This window comes from Colletotrichum phormii, assembly GCF_030913505.1.
Source record: "Colletotrichum phormii strain CBS 102054 chromosome Unknown BDP81scaffold_1, whole genome shotgun sequence".
Taxonomy (NCBI): domain Eukaryota; kingdom Fungi; phylum Ascomycota; class Sordariomycetes; order Glomerellales; family Glomerellaceae; genus Colletotrichum; species Colletotrichum phormii.
The window spans coordinates 2,400,167-2,412,834 of record NW_026851443.1 but is presented as its reverse complement, the minus strand read 5'-3'; the positions used below and the strand labels follow the sequence as shown (position 1 = coordinate 2,412,834).

General features: G+C 50.2%; 4 protein-coding genes across 4 annotated transcripts; all 4 read right to left on the bottom strand.

Moving 5' to 3' along the window:
- Positions 1–723: 723 nt before the first annotated feature.
- BDP81DRAFT_305367 (peptidase C1-like family protein) lies at positions 724–2,338 on the bottom strand (the record flags this gene model as incomplete). Its single annotated transcript, XM_060583164.1, has 2 exons — positions 724–2,053; positions 2,115–2,338. The coding sequence occupies 2 exons, from the start codon at positions 2,336–2,338 to the stop codon at positions 724–726; spliced, it is 1,554 nt and encodes a 517-aa protein (XP_060451898.1).
- An 8,132-nt stretch (positions 2,339–10,470) lies between these two features.
- Positions 10,471–11,619, bottom strand: BDP81DRAFT_10968 (uncharacterized protein). The gene is made up of 2 exons (XM_060581458.1): positions 11,599–11,619; positions 10,471–11,534 (listed from the first exon to the last, which is right to left on the bottom strand). Exon 2 carries the CDS (start codon positions 11,474–11,476, stop codon positions 10,799–10,801), a length of 678 nt encoding a protein of 225 aa, XP_060451897.1. The 5' UTR covers positions 11,477–11,534; positions 11,599–11,619; the 3' UTR covers positions 10,471–10,798.
- Positions 11,489–11,825, bottom strand: BDP81DRAFT_388736 (uncharacterized protein; the record flags this gene model as incomplete). The annotated part of the gene is made up of 2 exons (XM_060587172.1): positions 11,489–11,534; positions 11,599–11,825. 2 exons carry the CDS (start codon positions 11,823–11,825, stop codon positions 11,489–11,491), a joined length of 273 nt encoding a protein of 90 aa, XP_060451896.1.
- BDP81DRAFT_486977 (uncharacterized protein) lies at positions 11,620–12,623 on the bottom strand (the record flags this gene model as incomplete). Its single annotated transcript, XM_060595214.1, has 2 exons — positions 11,620–12,296; positions 12,353–12,623. Coding segments are annotated over 2 exons (612 nt in total), but the record flags the coding sequence as incomplete, so codon positions are not given.
- Between the last annotated feature and the right edge of the window lie 45 nt (positions 12,624–12,668).

Sequence of the window (12,668 nt, the reverse complement as noted above, 5' to 3'; positions counted from 1 at the left end):
TGTGGCCAACAACCCGCCGAGCCAAAGTTTGCAGAACGCGTCCGGCCTTGGAAGATAACTTTTGCGGGCCGGGCAAGACACAAAAGTGTATAAGCTGCTTACTGACTGGACCCTTTGTTGTCCCGGACACCCGGGGCGAGACCATTCTCGGTGAAATGAAGTGGGGTTCCATTGGCCTAGAAAGTATTTGGCGAAGCGGGAAATCCCCCCGGGGTTCGTGGTCGACCGCCCCGGGGAAGGTGTCCGGGTCTTCGGGCTGTCTCCGTCCCGGAGACGGTGTGCGGGGGCGTGCATATTGACGGTAACTGGAGCAGAGGTTGACGGGAACTTTGACAGAAGGTGATTAATGATGAGTTGGCGTAGTCCACATTGTCCACTTCGCTCGGTCGTTGGTCTGACGCCGGTCCGGATTGAGCTAGACGACCGTTGACGGCGCCGGACCCAAAAGGGTCTCCATCTCGATGCTGGGTTATCCCGTGGGCAAAAGCTGTCAAAACCACGACCGCGGATAAAAGTAATGGCTTTCACTCGACCAAGACTTCGTTCAGGTGGGTTTCTGTTTGAAACTAGTAAATTGGCACGCTGTCCTACTGTAAGTAAAGGTTCTAAATCATCATCTGTATCATACGCAGAAGAGGGGGAGTGGATGAATGGTATGCATCCATCACTCTCGCAAACACCTCTCCCCATCTATCACGGCACACACGGGATCTACACAGATCTCTAAGCCAAACTGCCCATGGGATCCCACAGCGGCAGCACAGTCGGCTCCGTCCCAATCACGCCGCGGACCTCCTTGCTCAGGAACCGCGGATCAACAACAGCCTGGTAGACAAACTCATCCATCCACGCATCGCTCATGACGAACCAACCCTTATCGCCCGCGCTCTCGCCCCAACTATTCTGCACCCTCCACCGCACACTCTCGCCGCTCTCCTCGTCGAGGTGCACGGCAGTCAGCACCATGGCGTGCGTCATGGCGCTCTCGCCCGTCCGGAGACGGCTGGCCTTATCCATGCCCAGTAGGGAGACGTTAAACCCGAGCTCGTAGTCGATGAGGTCGAGGTCCATCACCCCCGCGGAAGAATTACTGAATTTCCCGACATCGGAGCCGAAGAATACGGGGAGTCCGGCTTTGATCATGGATACGCAGGCGGATTTGAGGGTGGCCATGGAGACGTTTACGTAGGTTACGCCGCGGCCGCCTACGATGTTGCCTAGGCGGTCGACTGTGAGGAGGGTGAGGGGCGGGTGGCGCGGGTCGTGGACTAAGGAGACCATGGAGTCGATTACGGAGGAGGTGATGCGTAGGTCGGAGGAGTAGATGTCGCGGGCGAAGGCTTGGGGTGTTGTTTTGAGGGTGTGGGGTTTGGAGGCTTTGTCGAGGTAGGTCCAGGTGAATTCTTCGCGGGGGTTGGGGGGCGGGCCGAGGGCGAGGGTTAGGATGGAGAGGATCTCGCGCATCATTTTCTCTTTTGTTGCTGTGAGGGTTTCTGCTGCCGAGGAGGAGGGTGGGGAGGCAGAAGAGGAGGAAGATTGGACGAGCTTGCGGAGGATGAGAGCGTATTCGCGGAGCTTGGTCTTGACGATGGAGTTGAGGACGCCCGAGTTCATGGCGTTCCAGGAGTCTGGGTACAACGCCTGCGGGACGAGGCCGTACTTTTGGACGAGGTTGTAGACCATGTCCCACTGTCCTCCATCACTCACGATATCGCCCAGCAGGGCCTGGACGAGGCGTCCGTCGAGGTCTTCCCCCGCTGCGGCGGTGTCGATGATTTGTTCGAGAAAGTAGTTACTTTTCTCGAGCTTGTCCCAGAAGAAGAGGTAGGATTGGGAGAGCTCAAAGGACTCGAGGCTGTAGCGGCGCATGAGGGCGACGCGGAAGACGTTTGTGGAGGCGAAGAGCCAGCAGCGGCCTGAGGAGCGCTGATTCGTGATGGGCCCGCCTTCGAAGGGGATGCGGGTGTTGAAGATTTGGGGGTCGGATAGTCTGGTTGCCGTTGAGGTTAGGACTGTGCGGGGGTCTGCTGTGCTTAGGGCCGTGAGGGCGAGTCTGTTGGAAGGAGAGTTAGCTGTGGTGTTTTGGTGGATGAATTAGAAGAGGAAGTGTTTACTTGTTCTTGGGGTCGGCGAGGAACCTCGACTGCCAGGACTGTGTCTGCTGGACGGGGAGACCCTCTGGCTCACGGACGAGCCTGATGTCTCGCTTCTCGTCATCGCTGCCGCTGGCGGCGACGTTGACGAAGTCGTCGTCGGTGACTTGGAAGCGGCGGAGACGCTCGAGGAGGGCCTTTTCGTTGGAGGCGTCGACGGCAGGTTTGGATGCTTGGGAACCCATATTGACTGATTGAGTATGTAGTCCGGGCCAGATCGTAGTAGAGGTTGCGCTTGCTGTAAGCAATGCAAGGAAAGCTGGGGGTGAGAAGGATGATGAGCTGTCTTAAAGCCCGTTTTTCTGCTTTAGCCAAGCAAGATCAAGCAATCGTCAGAGGTCAAGAAACGTAAGAGGTAAGAAAGAAGTTCAGCTCTCCATTCAAGTCTACATGAAGAAGGTCGGGCTGCGGGCGTGGTATTTAAGACAAAGGAACCGATAACGCGAGTCGTAGACTAGAAACCCCCGCGACCCCTCACCACCCTCCATCCTTCGCTCCGATCCGCCTGATACCGAGCAAATGCCACAGAGAAGGGGGCATAGTTGTCTCTCCAGGTTGCTTCGCTTGTGCTTGCTAGCCATCTAGGTAGGGAAGGTCATGAACAAGCTTCCCGGGGTAGAGTTGGGTGTGTGGTGCCCGCACTTGCGCGTCTCTCTTCTTCTCTGTCTCACTCTCACTACATACCTATCTCTCTTTTCTCTGCGTTTCTCTTATCAGTTGGAGTCGAGTCCGAGAAGGGATGGAGGGGCCGGGGGTTCGCTTTAACGTGCTTCATGGGGAAAATCCAGCCATACAGCGATCAGAGTTGGGGAACTTTGGGGTTGGGTCGACAGGGATTAGGTGCCCACGAGGGAGCGATTGGAGAGTCACGCACCCGCAGACGGCGCGGACGGGGGATGGATGGCCGGGGACCATCAAGGTGCTTACTGTTAGATGGAATGTCGGGGAGAGGAGCACATGATGAGGTGGGTTGAGGGGATTGATTGTGGTGTTCCTGCGCTATGTGAGTTTTCGAGAAATGGCGATTCTTCAGGCGGTAGCACGCCATGGAGCTCCACGATTGTTAAGTGCAGAGGTGCTGAATAAGGTAACGTGTGCATCTTTGTTGGAAAGTAAGTCTCGCCTATGGGATCTGACATTCGGATGAGCATCAGTCGCTTACGAACCCCGTTGGACACGGGCTTTTGGGTAGATCTCTTGAACTGCTCCCTCTTTCCGGTGATTGAGAGGTGCCATCTCAAATTTGGCGTCATCAACAGCCTCAGATAAGGTAGGTAAGAGGAGCATTGAAGCAGCAACTACCTTTCTACAACTTTGGGAAACAGGTCAAACTTGATCGAGAAACACGTGAGAGATAAGCCCAGCATTGCAATCGAGTCCAGATTCGTGCGCGGCGATACCGAGGCCACCGATGCCCCACCAAAGCGGGAGGGCCGGGAGAGTACCGGGACAAGCGGGGCCGATATTTACTCCCGTTTGAGGCAGCTCTCACGACTGACAGCGCGCGTTGAACGCGGGCTATCGAAAGCGTCGATACAACTTCTGGATTTGCGAAGTCAGACTCCATCCATATATCAGGGTACAAGGCTTTTGTCGACCAGAGATTGTGGAGGAAGGGACAGGGCAGGTGGAATGAGATGAGTGGAGTATAGAAAGGGACGTGGAACTCTTATGGGCAGTTGGAGCATAATACGTCTCATTTATAGGGAGGTACTGAAGATCAAAAGACTATAGAAAGTAAAGTGCAAAGGGGGAGGGGGAGGAGGAACTCAGCCAAGACAGAACCATCTTTCTGTTATGCGGCTAAAATGCGTCCCTCTCAACATAAATGTCGCCCTAGCGGAGTACTGGCGAAACTATTCGAGGCTGATACTTAGTCGCTTCTTTTCCATGGAGAAAGCTTGTGCGTGGTCACTTCACTAGGAGCCATGGATGCGCTTTAAGACCACTTGCGAGTCAATACTTGGCTCCAGCTACAGTCTCTGATAGGACTCGTGTACCGACGCGTGGAAAACTACACTCCGCCAATCTCAAAGGGGGTCCTTTGTCTTGTATTTTTACTTTTACTCTCTTTCTGTAATCTGGCAGAAGGTGAAAGAGTGGTCCGGGATGGAAATGAGATCGTTTACTGAGGAGATAGTCTTTGAAAATTTGCATTCGGCCTGATAATTCCCTGCGTACTTTATCCCGGATCAAACTCCGGTGTCTAATTGCCTTGTGCACTTCATACCATTGGTTTTGATTCTCTTTTTACTTTCAATTTACTACTTTACTTAGCTGTTGTCACCCGTGGAACGTCTTCGAGAAGAACATGATGACAAGCCAGAAATGTTAAGATCAGTCAACGAACTGAATACAAGCTGGTGATTAAAAATGTTTAAAGAGACATGACTTGATGAAACGAGACCGGTTCCTACTGGACCTGGCATATGCAAGGTTATCTCCAAAGACTTGGGCACCATCCGTCCGGGTCGCGACCACGATCAGAGGGTTCGACCAAGTACCGCATCACTGAACCCCAAATTATTTTCTACAGCCTGGAGGGTGCTGCATTCTTGGATGCACGATTTTTCCCTAGGCCTAAATGGCAAATAGGCCTCCGAAGAGGTGGTTTATGACTGGAGTTCGTCTACTTTGCATGTAGAGCCGTTTTTGACGTGGATCTCTTTCAACTCATTGGGGGTTAGCAGAGGATGAAGAAGATCCCAGATATCCTTAGAGGTTTCCCCCAAGCCCTTCTCGACTTTTTCTGATTCTTCTTTATGCTTATCGGGCGCCATAGCTCCCATCTGGTGAATAAGTGTCTAGAGAATGCTCACAACTATGTTACTTGAATTAGTACTCAGGTAGCGCTAATAACTTTGGATTCCGGGATAATACACCTTTCTTGCGATTAGTTTCAAGCTTCGATATTTGAAGTGCACTCGTTTCGTTGAATTCGCGCGAGCCTGACAACTGGTCTGCCAGTCGTTTGTTGCAGTTTGTTTCGGCAATTCTCCAGAGGACTACTTGGGCCCGACATGCCTCCACCCACTTGTCGGTGTCCGTTGTGCTTTCGAGTTTGAGAAATTTGTGGATTTTGCGAAAGTGTTCATTGCAACGTATTAACTTAACGGCGTATCCTCCCTTGTCAAAGATTGTTGCTGGTCTGTTGTTGCCATAATTTGAAAAGAAGACGACACGTTGCTTAGGCGTTGATGAAGTTGTCCAGACTATTCAAGAAAAAGAAGCAGTGTTTGATTATCTAGTCCAGAAGCCGCTCTCCTTGCTTTGAATGGCGGATACTCAATTCAAGAGTACCTTTATACCTACGAGCCTGGCGGTACCCGCCCCATCATCCCATAATCCAATCTCCTCTCCTTCTTTGTCTACCTGGCTATATGTTCAGTCGTTGATCACTTCCACGCGCATCTTTGTTGGTCACCTGCTGTGGCGGTGTGTGGATCCTTTGTACTTCAACCAAGGGTCCAGGTCCATAAGAGTCTGGTGAAACTTGAGACACGTTCTTGAAAAGTTAAGTGCCTCCGGTATATCAAGATAGGCGCTTTGGGGTCACAGTTGACCAGGTACTATCACCCGATGGTGGTGTCCATTTGAGTCTCCGGATGATGAGTGGCAACACTTGAAGCAGAAGCACGCCGTAATGACCACAAAGCATCGTGGAAACTTCCTCTTTGCAATGTTAATAGTGTCATAATATCCTTCGGAAATATACAGCCAGCTGCTGTGCGTGCTTGCTGTTTGCATTCTCCTGAGGTAGAGGCTGTTGAGGCTGGGGTCATGGTCACACGGGATGCATCTCGCCAAATTCTCAGGTAGGAAACAGCTTCTAGGGCAGTTGATCTCTAAAGAATCTTTGACAAGTGTCCTAGCCCTTCAGGAACAAGTTCTCCGGCAAATTTCATCTGTGATGATCATGGTATTGGCGCAATCTTCCCCTCAGGCTTTTGTAGCCCCTTTGGCTATGGGTGGGGCAGGCTGAGTCACTTGTCCTCCTGGGGAACCCATATCCCCGGACCTGGCCCCAACATGAGCCGGAAGGACCAAGCAGGCTCTAAAACAAGCCAGTCAAGAGGTTGTTGTCCGATGGTCCGCTTCTCCTTCGATGTCTCCACGGGCACGCGCTGCCACCTTTGATCTTTCTACCGCGGCCTTACTTGTAGCATACACCTCTTCTTAATTTAGAACAGGCGGGACGTAGTCTTCTTGTGCCTCCAGTTCGTCGTTCAATGCCTCGATATTTCTCTGAAAGGAATTAGGTTGGCTTTCACCAAGCTCATGGCAACACGCCCATGGTCTTGCTGAATTTTCCATATTATGGTGCTACTTGATCGCTAATTGAAAATTTACCGAGTCGGGCGCTGGACTATCTAAGATGTGGTCTATTAGCTCGTCTGCTTGGTCATCTTGACCTCCGTCCGCTCTTGAACATCGAAGACAATTGCGATGTGTTATTCCACTCTGAGCACCATGGATAACGGAGAATAGAACAAGACTCCGAGAAAAAAGCTTCTCCACGTGGTAGGGGACGCAAATGAAAGACAAAATCGAGAAGTCCGAGAGATAAGCCAGATCCGTGTGCGGCGATCCGGGTCCCACTATTTGCGGTAGGTCCGGGCTCGGATCGGGAAAAGCGGGTCACAAACGGGCCTTTGTTAGCCGCTTTCCCGAGGGCTTCAAACGTATTAAACTGTCAACGTGACTGCAGCTGAAACCAGTGAACGATATCAGAGTATTATATATGCTACTTTTATTCACATTTGAAGGCCCAGGGCGACATGTTGTGTCTTGCGAGCGCGCTCATGTAGTACCATTACCCCAAGTCACCCCGCGAGAGGCATTCGGCGGGGATATGGCAAGGATTTCTTGAGGTACAAGCTGAGTGATCTGTTAGAATGGCAGAATACCTTAAGTCGCGCGACTGGGAGAGGACACTCAAGTTCTTGAGCCATGGTCACACTAACCGTTGTAAGGGATGAACGCCTATCGAGGCGTGGAAACCACCACTCGGGTGCTAGATGTCGAGGTTCTATCTGTTGATGACTCATTTGGTATTCTAGAAAGCGATTTTCAGGCTAGAAGTGATGCTAGCCTGTTGGGAAAATAGTTCGGAGGATGATCCGTCATGTCTAGTGCGTCCTTTCTTGCATTATCGAGTATCAAACTTCGATGCATACATACCCTTCTCCTGCCGGGGACATGTTTGATAACAATAGTTTTTTTTCTTCTTCTAGCACTATAGCTATTCGACTTTTTCCCGGTTTTTTTTTCGTTTTAGCCTTTGGTAGTTATAGAAATGCAATAAAAGAACGCAAGGTGAGCCACGTTGGTGATCAAGTGTCACGAGTTATGGCACGCAGCAATGGGCATATGAAGTGGGTTAAAGTGGCTTGAAGTAACCCATCTAGAATGAGCACATGAGAGCAGTCTATATACTAAGAGAGTGTGATATCCACGTGAGAAAGCACGTGGTAAGATGCTTGACAAGTGCTGATACCATTCCTGTTTCGTGACATCAAGTCTGTCCCAAAGCCTCCTGAACCTCCCGAACAAGCCGGAAAGCGCCACATTCAGCCCCCTAACAGCCTAACCTGCTTGTGGTAATCTTTTCTAGCCTCCTTGTGCTGTATTTCCAACACGGTAGGTCTTTCCTAGGCTGGCAAGCAATATTCGTTTTCGTGCGGGTGATTTAGGCACTGAACTCCGCCAGTGGGACTTCGACATTGTCCTCGAAGCAGATGCCTGTTTCTGTGACGGACATGGAATTGTCTGGTAGTCTAGCGAAATTCATCTCAATTTTTTTAAGAGATGCGGCTAGCTCGGAGGGACCTAGGTCTTGAGTGGCTTCAGACGTTTTCCTGTTACTGGCTGGGTTCATGAGGATGTCTCTCTGTTGGTATCCCTATCACAGGGAAGTTGGTTCGAACCGTAGGGTCCTGGGGGTGACGAAGTATCAATATCTCTGTATTGATTGATTCTGCGTAATGTGTAAAAGGGAGATTCCAACCGTAGGTTGGTTGGGTAGTCGCGGTCTAATTGTACCACCTCGAGGTGGCCCATGCTCTTGCCCCTATCCGCGGTCGAATTGGACTTCCAATCCGACATTGACCTCTTTTAAGATCTAGGTAACTATACCACCTTCCGAACATTCGATAGACTCCCATGACTACGTATCTTACTATCACAGGCCCACGATGATTGACCTTGAAAGTAAACACTGAACCCTTGGTGATTCATTTCGCTCTCCTTGTTTGTTTATATAAAGATCTATTGAACTATCTTACCCTGAGGTAAAGATTGATGTAACCCGAAAGTATTGACGTCCTAATTTGAATAGGGAGGGACCATATGTGGCGGTTTCCCCAGTCCTTTGTTCGGCCGCGCGGTAAACGTAATGGAATCTAATCTGGAACCCCCTGATCCAGGGACAAAGCCGCAAAGTGCCGGATCCCTCGTAACCGCCAATGTTCTATTCTGCTTCATCCAAGCCCTCTGGTTCGGAATGCTCGCCCTGTAGTCGACCGCTGTCGACCTGAGACCCAAATCTTTCTAAGAATCGATGGTGAAAGCGAATGCAACCGATTCTAATAGCCGTCGTTTCTTTGATTCTTCTTGAGTGGGCTCTGCATTTGATCTATAAGTGTGCTCATCAGGGTCTCCCGAGAGACAAGGTCTATAAGCTCCACCTTCGTTTCCTCGCTTTCCATAAACTCGTGTCTCCATAAGGTCATCTTGATCTTGATACTGTGCATAAGCAGTGGAATGACGACGAATAAGTAGGTGCCAAGGGTTGTGCATGGAGCACCGCCTGTCATATCCCTCTTTCAGGGATCTCATCTGAGTTCCACGGGATCTTTCCTCATGGGTGTTGCCCACGCCATGTTTTTCGGTCTGTATGGGTGGTAGCCGGTGACAGCGTCACCGACGCCAACCATGTTGTCCGCTGTATCACTTCAGTCAGCCTTTCTAGCCTAGATTTAGATTGGGTTCGTTGCGATACTTAGCGAATTTGAGACTTTTGAGTAGACAATTCAAGTCCTTGAGATCAACCAAATGTTTACAACGCTCAGGTTCCCATGACCAATCGTTGAAATCCCTCTCAAGTTCCTCGAAGCGACTCAATGCACCAGCAAAACAATTCTGGTCTACAGTCTTGAGGGCTCCGAGTTGCTTACTGATACCCGCAATATACTCAGATACCGTTTGATGAGGGAAGGTCACGATTCGCAAATTTGGAACAGCCATAGTCGTTGTAGAGGTCGTATAATGTGGTGTCGATTTCAGTTACAGTGCCTTGATCCGAGAGAAGTCATGAGGCTATCTTGGAACGGAAGAATGACTTATTTTGTACCTCGTGAAACCGCATGACTCTCTCTCGAATTTGACACAAAGAAGCATATTCAGTAAAAGGCTACAAACATGTCTCTTCCCATCACGAGTCCCCATGATTGAGCTTGATAGCACCTACCAAACACTTGATAAGTCAGATGATTGCTGTGTACCGGTGTCTTAACCTATTCTCCGTCGATGAAACATCTCTGGTCTTTGGGGATTCATTGCCAACAGGAGTCTTCGAAGATCGTCTTCCAGGTCTTCCGGTCTGTCATGGTATATTCAGTTTCGCTTTGTGAATCCTCACATTAGTTGGCGGCCTTCTCATTCATGCTGGTCTTCTTCGGACGAGATAGTCAAAGAAAAAATAGCCGAGGGTCTTAGATCTTCAGCAAGCTGAATGAGAAACTTGGGTATCTGGCCTACATGAGCTTGGCAATCTCCGACAAATCGTGATGCCCAATAGTACTGCCTCGGTAAAGTATTACGTCGGTCGTTTGCCGACCCTCACGACATAAGGCTAAGAAGAAGAAGGAAGATGATCTGAGAACGGTGGCAGTTTACATTGATTTGCAGGAGATAGATTTGACTGTTGGCCGAAGAATCTGTGGTGCTTCAAATCTAGAGCGACGCTCGCATCCCTGGAGGTTTGTTTGTTACTTTCTTCCCGTTCTATTTCCTCGCCCGATGGGGTGGAATATCATTTCGCGTGTCGGACTTCACGACTCTATGGAAGCTTGTGCCTACCCGAGTAATTCCCTCGTATCGTCCTCTGGCGCTGTGCTTGCGTGTTGCTCGTCATCTTCTCAAGATTTCCAAACTTCCATATGCACGGTGGACCCTGGTTCGACAAGTTGTGCCCATGTAAAAGAGGTTAAGACCCGTCCCTCAGAGTTGCGTATCGAGTAGTGATGGTTGAAGATGCGCTCTCTTTCGGGTCCATCATGATGTATGAACGCCTGCATGATCAATTCTTGAACGCTCTGCAAAGGGTTAGGCTTTTCTCTTTCACTCACAAGCCTCGGAACCCAACTTACCTCCAAACTGGCAGTTAAGTGAAATGGAAAGCGAAATTTCCTTCCGATCGCATCTACGAAAATTAAGACGTCCTTTCTGGTCTCATCGTCAATGGGAGCAGTTCGTTCAGCTTGTCGATCCGACATAAATCGCTGCCGTAACTCATCCATTTCACTTCGGGCAATGTCTTTTCGAATCGGTTCGTATACACGCCGTAACTCGTCATCTATAAATACCAAAGCATTCTGCGTGTGCCTTGCCAGGGTGTGGATGTCCTTTCCCCCGTGAATACACCATCATACATCAATGCTCCCCATCGATCCACTACAGTCGCACTGAGCGCCATGGGGGATTTGATGGCATTTCTGGCACACATATATGCTTACCCATTCACTCGTTGCAACCTCAGCGTGGCAGTCTCGGAGGTGTGAGGCCAGGTCTTGTTCACTAAGCACGGTATACCGAAAAATATTGCCGCTATCGCGTGCAGGAAGAACACATTCAAGCATGCCGTTACCAGTGAACTTCCCAGTAAACAAAAGCGATTGACTACTCGCGCCAACACTTGTTTCACTATCATCGTCATGTTCGCTGAGTGTGGCATCTCCTTCATCGATGGTGTCCTTAATCTCAAGACCTTCGATGGTCAAGGGGATTGCCTCGCAGGCCAGTACTTGAAAGTGCTTAGCGAGATGCGACCGAAATTTGTTAGAGTTATTCTCCAGCCTGCCTAGCGGACTCCAGTCATCGCACAGCAGACATGAGCCTTCAACAAAATTGCTGAGAGGCTTTTCCAGGGTTTTCACCATGGCCTCTCTCTGTCGGGCGTTCGTGGACCCTGGGTGCACAGAGACGAGATGGAAGCCCATATCTGAAGCAGAGCTGCACTTTGCGTTGCAAAGATTACAATTCCACTGGCGACGGTGTTCGTCTAATTCATGTTTGAACCATTCATGAGAAGTCAGGAAGGGCATTGCCAGACAACTCTAGAACGTGCAAATGTAGGTTTGCAGATCACCGTGCACATGGTGCCTATATGTTTTTGATATCTCATGTCAGTCTATTCTCATGGCAGTGAGCGACACATTATACGTACTTCCAGTGATAGCGATCCCTGATTATCTGGATTGTGCGACAATAAGGGCATTCGATCGGCTCATTATAGCCCAACTGTTTGCCGCCAAGCCACATATCCGTCAGTTGCGGGATGGCGCGACCCAACTGGTCACCCTCAACGACTGTGTTGGCGAATGAAGTTGCGACAGTGTAGACACTTCCCTGGGGAGATGGGACCAAGCCCGAGTGTGCCGTAGTCTCGAGCATGACGAGCATTTCCCGGACCGACGTTGCCTTCGTCGTAGCCCGTTCAGCCAGCTCATCCCTTGGTCGCTCGTCGTCGATTCGTGCCAATTTTCTTCGATGATTTTGGCGATAACGAATGTTATCGATCTGGCTAGCCGTTCTCATGCCTATTCTTTCTGCTAGCCAAGGGTAAAGCTTGAGGTTCGGAAATTTGTCCTTTGCATGTATAGGGCTGGGGGTCTGATTGGGGGTTTTGCGATCCTGGTTGGGGGCCACGTCCCCTTGGATGGTCTCGACGGAGCATGGTGGAAAAGCAGAAAAGGTTTGTGATGCAAGATCGTATGTTGCGGAATAATTCGACAATCTCTATTGTTGAACCGCAATCATAGATGCCCCCGCCACTGAGCAAGTTTAAAGAGCGCCCCACGAGGTCTTCCTCGGTGGCTGGACTGTTCGTCCTGTTGGGTAGATCTCCCAGGACAATGCCGTTTACTATACTCTTTACTCATTATGCAGCGCGAACAAGATCGGATGCCTGGGTTCAATACCTCTTGCGAGAGCGTTACTGAGACGCTGAAGCAACGAAAACAAGTTTTCTCTCATGCGGTTTGCTGTCCTTAGCCTTGAGTCAAGTGAACTTGCCGACTGCGGCCTCTGCAAAGCCCCAATATTCAGAGCCCATGTTTTGAATCTCCCTGCTTCGTCAATGAATTGAGACTCTAGATCGCGATAAATATAAGTCGAAATATCTCGCGAAATATTGAGAAAAGAGATATCGTAAGCACGAGCCAGAGAAGATATTGTTGGGGCGGAGCCCGAAGCTTCCTTCTCGTCTGCAGTAGTCATAGTCGCCAAACAAGGCAG